The sequence below is a fragment of the Dipodomys ordii genome, unplaced genomic scaffold, assembly GCF_000151885.1.
Source record: "Dipodomys ordii isolate 6190 unplaced genomic scaffold, Dord_2.0 Scaffold129, whole genome shotgun sequence".
Classification (NCBI taxonomy): Eukaryota; Metazoa; Chordata; class Mammalia; order Rodentia; family Heteromyidae; genus Dipodomys; species Dipodomys ordii.
The window spans coordinates 2,371,626-2,377,283 of NW_012267345.1; the positions used below are offsets into that span (position 1 = coordinate 2,371,626).

The 5,658-nt window shown below is 59.7% G+C and overlaps 2 protein-coding genes across 3 annotated transcripts in view; one reads left to right on the plus strand and one right to left on the minus strand.

Moving 5' to 3' along the window:
- Positions 1-3,488, minus strand: part of Znf512b (zinc finger protein 512B) — a 22,926-nt gene extending 19,438 nt beyond the window's left edge. The window contains exons 1-10 of one of the 2 annotated variants that reach the window (XM_013030392.1): positions 3,365-3,488; positions 2,970-3,112; positions 2,528-2,656; positions 1,920-2,434; positions 1,592-1,818; positions 1,421-1,492; positions 1,181-1,327; positions 921-1,045; positions 747-839; positions 518-616 (exon numbers count right to left, since the gene is read on the minus strand). In XM_013030392.1, the coding sequence (XP_012885846.1) occupies positions 518-616; positions 747-839; positions 921-1,045; positions 1,181-1,327; positions 1,421-1,492; positions 1,592-1,818; positions 1,920-2,434; positions 2,528-2,656; positions 2,970-3,112; positions 3,365-3,488 (1,674 nt within the window). The remainder of the gene's footprint in view (positions 1-517; positions 617-746; positions 840-920; positions 1,046-1,180; positions 1,328-1,420; positions 1,493-1,591; positions 1,819-1,919; positions 2,435-2,527; positions 2,657-2,969; positions 3,113-3,364) is intronic. The other variant, XM_013030393.1, reaches the window with a different exon arrangement.
- A 1,516-nt stretch (positions 3,489-5,004) lies between these two features.
- Positions 5,005-5,658, plus strand: part of Prpf6 (pre-mRNA processing factor 6) — a 66,986-nt gene continuing 66,332 nt past the window's right edge. The window contains exons 1-2 of the mRNA XM_013030364.1: positions 5,005-5,013; positions 5,228-5,473. Of these exons, the coding sequence (XP_012885818.1) occupies positions 5,005-5,013; positions 5,228-5,473 (255 nt within the window). The remainder of the gene's footprint in view (positions 5,014-5,227; positions 5,474-5,658) is intronic.

The window sequence follows — 5,658 nt, forward strand, 5'->3', positions numbered from 1 at the left end:
GCGAGCACCCCGCACAGACCCCTCCACCGACCCCGCGAGCACCCCGCACAGACCCCTCCACCGACCCCGCGAGCACCCCGCACAGACCCCTCCACAGACCCCGTGAGCACCCCGCACAGACCCCTCCACCAACCCCGTGAGCACCCCGCACAGAGCACCCGGTACAGCACCCCGCAGAGGCCCTGCACCAACCCCGTGAGCACCCTGTGAGCACCCCGCACAGAGCACCCCGCACAGAGCACCCGGTACAGCACTCCGCAGAGGCCCTGCACCAACCCCGTGAGCACCCCGTGAGCACCCCGCACAGAGCACCCCGCACAGAGCACCCGGTACAGCACCCCGCAGAGGCCCTGCACCAACCCCGTGAGCACCCCGCACAGAGCACCCCGCACAGAGCACCCGGTACAGCACTCCGCAGAGGCCCTGCACCAACCCTGTGAGCACCCCGTGAGCACCCCGCACAGAGCACCCCGCACAGAGCACCCGGTACAGCACTCCGCAGAGGCCCTGCACCAACCTCTTGGGGGCAGCGCAACCGCCCCATCTGCTTCAGCACCTTCCGGAGCCGCTCTCTTTCTTCTTGTTCCCCACCCTCAGAGGCCTCAGCATCGGTGGCCTGGGGATAGAGGGAACCTCAGGACTGACACCAGCCCAAGGGTTGGGCCTCATGGGTCCAAGGACTGGCATGGGGGGAAGCCAGAGGGAGGGTGGGAGGTGAGCAGGCCAGGGTGGGGCGGGCAGCATACCTTAGCGCTGTGTTCTGCCATGGTGTGGTAGTTGAGGCCGGCCTTGGACTTGAACTGTTTCCTGCAGTGTTGGCACTTGAGTGCCTCCTGAAGCTACAGACAGCCCAGCCATGAGCTGCTCGGCTCAAGAAGCCCGGGCACCTCCACTGAGGGCTCCTCCCGGGTCCACCTTACCTTCTGACACACTTCCATGTGCTTCTTGAGTCCCACAAGGGTCTTCCGGGTGACCACATTACAGGTGGGGCACACAGCCTCCCCCCGTTCGTGGATGGTTCGCTGCCACTGCTCCTCAGGGACACCTGTGGGGCAGGGCCAGGCCACAGGCTTGTGGACACCCGGGGCAGCACCTAGGCAGCACGGTCAGCCCCCATGCCTGCACCACAGGACCCAGCCCACCATGGGACCTGCCCTGGGCCCCCGCAGGCAGCCCCCACCTGGGGCTGGGTGGGCCACAGGAGCTGCTGACTCCTTGCAGTCTGTGATGGGAGTGGCTGGCACCTTCTTCCGCACTTCATCAGCGCCCGGCCCCTCCTGCTTCTTGGCGCGGTGAACCCGGGCCTTGTCTTCCGCTTTGGCCAAGCCTGTGCACACACACAGGGTGGGAGGTAGAGGCTAAGTGCTGGCACATATGTGGGTGCACCCAAGCTGGGGTACCCAGCTAACTGGAGTCTCACCTTTGAGCCCAAATGTGCCTGAGATGGATGGCTGCTCCCCTGTGAACTTTTTGGGTGTTTTCTGTTTCCTTCCTGACTCAGAGGAGAGAAAGCAAGGACCAAGATTCTGGTCAAATAACGATTGGGAGGTCAGGGCCCACCCCACCACCGCCCCTTCCACTTCCATCTTACTGTGCTTTGTGCGCTCCGGGTCCTCCTCAGGTGAGGACAAAGGGCCTGGAGACCGGAGCAGCTCTTTTCCAGCTGAGGACCTGCTCCCCGACAGTGCAGAGCTGTGACTGGAGCCTGCACTTGGCTGGAAAGTTGGGCTCTGACCCATGGAGGATGGGCCAAACTCCCCATTCTCTGACCTTGCCTGCTTGGGCAAGATGGGGCAGGCATCCAGGCTGTCTGCAGCCCTGCAGGGAATGGGAAGGATGAAGGCCAGGCAGGCCTGGGCCTGCCCCATGTACCCTCAGGCCCAGCCCAGGACTGCCCACCCAGAAGCGAGTTCCTATACCTTTTCTTACTGCTGTTTTTCCCTGTGGCACGAGGTGTTTTGTTTTCAGACTTGGTCAGAAGTAACATTTTGCAGGGTTGTGTATGTCTGCTGATGGCAATGGGTCTGCTGACCGGCACTGGCTTGCTGACCACAACAGGCCTGCTGACCGGCACTGGCTTAGTGACTGGCACAGGTTTTGTCACTGTCACAAGCTTGGTGACTGGCACCGGTCTGGTGACTGGCATGGCCTTGGAGACCGGCACGGGCCTGCTGACTGTGACCGGCTTGCTGATACCAATAGGCTTGCTGACCCCCACTGGCTTGCCAATACTGACGGGTTTGCTCACTCCGATGGGCTTGCTGACCCCGACAGGCCGGCTGATGGTGACCGGCCTGTTGACCGGGCCAGGCTTGGGGGCAGGCAGGGAACGGTCCATGTGATTCCAAATCCGGTGCTTCTCCAGCTGGGTCTTGGAGGTGAACGCGGCCTCGCAGAAGGGGCAAGGAAAGGCCAGCCTATCTGAGATGGCGCCCTGGGCAGGGAGGGCAGGTGTGGGAGGGGGCCCGGGGGACCTCTGCCCAGACACACCCCCAGGCCTCCTCTTTGCCAACCCACAGCCCCTTACCCCTTGGCACCGCTGGTAATGGTACTTGAGCCCGTAGATGCTGGGAAACTCCAGCCAGCACCCCGAGTTTGGACACTTCACCCTTGAATGTGCCTTGAATTCATCTTTCCACTGGTTCATCAAGGAGAGCTGGGCATAGGGAAAGACAAAGCAGCTAACCCTCAGCCACTCAGGCCTCTTCAACCTGAGTGCCAGACTTACAGCCCTCCCCAGGCCTGTAGGGCACAGAAGCCATGTGAGCCCTCCATCTCAGGACCACAGTGAGAACTTAAGTCCTACTCCAGACCTCTGCCGGGGGCCACTGGTGTGGTCCCCTGGGACCCCAGGAGACATGCTCAAACTCAGAGATGACACGGGATAGCTGAAGGCAGTTTTTAAGCAGGGCAGTGGCCCTCACAAGCTGACCCAGCGTAAACCCTACCCCAACCCTCGGGTAGCTCACAGGGATGTCTCGGAGGGCCTGGTTCTCGGCTTTCGGCCGCCCCTTTTTCTTCCCTTCTGTCCTGTCACTGGTTGGATTTCCTGGGTCAAAGCAGAGTGGGGCCTGGCCAGGCACTGTCTGTCCACTGTGGGCCACTGGCATCCCTGTGACACAGGATGCAGCAATGCTCAGGGGCTGCACAGCATCACCAGCCACCCAGGGGCAGTAGACTTAAGGGAGTCTTGACTGAGCTCACCAACACCAAGGCACAAGAATGTCTGTCCCACCCAGGATAAAAACCCAGACCTCAGGCTATATCCAAGTCAGTCTCCACCCCCCGCCCCAGGCCCATCGGGATACCCAGGTCACCCCTGCCTACTTGACTCCCTGGAGTTGATGTTGGCACTAACCCTTACCCAGCTTCAGTGGGTCTTGCAGCATGGGAAGTCGAGCCTCCTTCCGGCCGCTACCCTTCCCAGATCCACTCTTGCCAGACCCCTGGAGCCGGCGGCCTCCTCCAACACAGAAGGGGTCAGTCATCTCTGCAGAGCAAACACACAGATCTATGAGCCTGAGAGACCCAACTCAGGACCTTCATGGGGGGTGCCTTAGAGCCTGCCTCTGCCAACCCCTCTGGTCAGAAAGGAGACTTGGCTTCCAGTGTCCATCACTTGGAAAAGCAAGTGATAACGAGTTTCTGACTCATGGTAGAGGCTTCAAAGCCAACGTCTTCTCAGATAATGCAAAAGGCATAACAAAGCAGCTGGGTGCTATCATCCCAGCCACTCAGGAGGCTGAGATCTGATCACCGTTCAAAGCCAGCCCAGGCAGGAAAGTCCGTGAGACTGTCATCTCCAACTGACCACCAAAAAAGTCATAAGTGGAGCTGTGGCTCAAGTGGTAGAGTGCCAGCCTTGAGCAAAAAGAAAGCTCAGGGAAGCCATGCACAGGTGGCTCACGCCTATAATCCTAGCTACTCAGGATTGTGGTTTGAAGCCAGCCCAGGAAGAAGAGTCCCCATGAAACTCTTATCTCCAATTAACCACTCAAAAAAACCAGGAGTGGAGCTGTGGCTCAAAGTAGTAGAGCATTATCCTTGAGCAAAAGAGCTCAAGGACAGTGCCCAGGTCCTGAGTTTAAGCCCCACAACCAACAACAATAAAAAGACATCCAGGGCTGGGAAGGTGGCTCAGTGGTAGAGTGCTTGCCTTGCATGCATGAGGCCCTGCGTTGGATTCCTCAGCACCACATAAGCAAAAAGAAAAAAAAAAGCCGGAAGTGGCGCTGTGGCTCAAGTGGTAGAGCGCTAGCCTTGAGCTGAAGAGCTGAGACAGCACGCAGGCCCAGAATTCAGGCCCCATGACTGGACCCCCCTCCACCAAAAAAATTAAAAGACATCCAGGCCCTGAGTTCAAAGACCAGCACATGCACACATGCATGCATACATGTATATGTGTGTGCATAATGCACACACACACACACAGCACAAAGCAGTGAAAAGGGCCTGAGACCTTACACTAGCTCTTTTTCTGTTCATGTGGTGCTGGGGAATTGAACCGGGGCTTTGTGCATGCTAGACAAGCGCTCTACCCCTAAGCGACACTCCCATCCCCTTTCACTAGCGTTGACAAATAAATCCCCATGCCATCCCCCAGGCCTGAGGTTGGGCAAGGGATGGTCCTCAGGAGAGGCGATCTGCAAGAAGGAAGGAGGCTGACAACATACCTCCTAGGCCGATGATGGCACCTGTGAGCACAGCTGTTGCCAGGCCCAGCATTCTCACCCTACCCGGGCAGACACTATTGGATCCTTTTTAGTCTTTTTTTTTTTTTTGGGTCCAGTCGTGGGGCCTGAACTCTGGGCCTGGGCGCTGTCCCTCAGCTCTTCAGCTCAAGGCTAGCGCTCTACCACTTGAGCCACAGCGCCACTTCCGACTTTTTTCTTTTTGCTTATGTGGTGCTGAGGAATCGAACCCAGGGCCTCAAGCATGCAAGGCAAGCGCTCTACCACTGAGCCACCTTCCCAGCCCCTGGATCCTTTTTTCCAGGTGCATTAGATGGCCAAGGTGAGTGCTGATACTCCTACCCCCAGCCCAGCCTCCAACCACACAAGCACTTCTCTGATTAACCAGCAGCCCATACTGGTCTCGGTGTCTGCTGAGCCATCCTGCCTGGCTATCTTCTTGGACTTTGTGCTCAGCTAGAGCCTCTCCACCCAGAGGATGCTACCACAGGCGAGCCGGCCGCCCTCCCCACAGCCTCTGGGTTTTCTTCTATGAGCCCTCTTTAGCCAGGCACCCTCCCACCAACACTGGCAACAGACACCCGGGCTCCAGAGCCCGCCAGGGCAGTGATGGGACTGTGCGGTCACCCGAGGATGACGCTCCAAAGGAGCTTTTCTGCTGGGGGCACCTCGTGGCGAGAGCCCGGCCAGCCCCGTGCGGTCCTCCCGCCGACGCTCGAAGCCAGCGGGCGGCGGTCCGCTCCCGGGTCCCTGCGTCCCAAGCTCTCGGGCCATCCTCCCGGGTAAAGCCCGGGACAGACAGGGAGACAGCCTGGAAGACCCCAGGCTGGGTGGGGCGCCGTCCAAGCCCCTTCCAGTCCAGGCCTGGGCAGAGCGTTCCGAGTTGGGAGCCCGAGGCCGGCCGGCCTAGGAGGCAGCGAAGGCAGAGACCTTCCTTCTACGGGCCCGGGCCGAGCGGTGGGGCCGG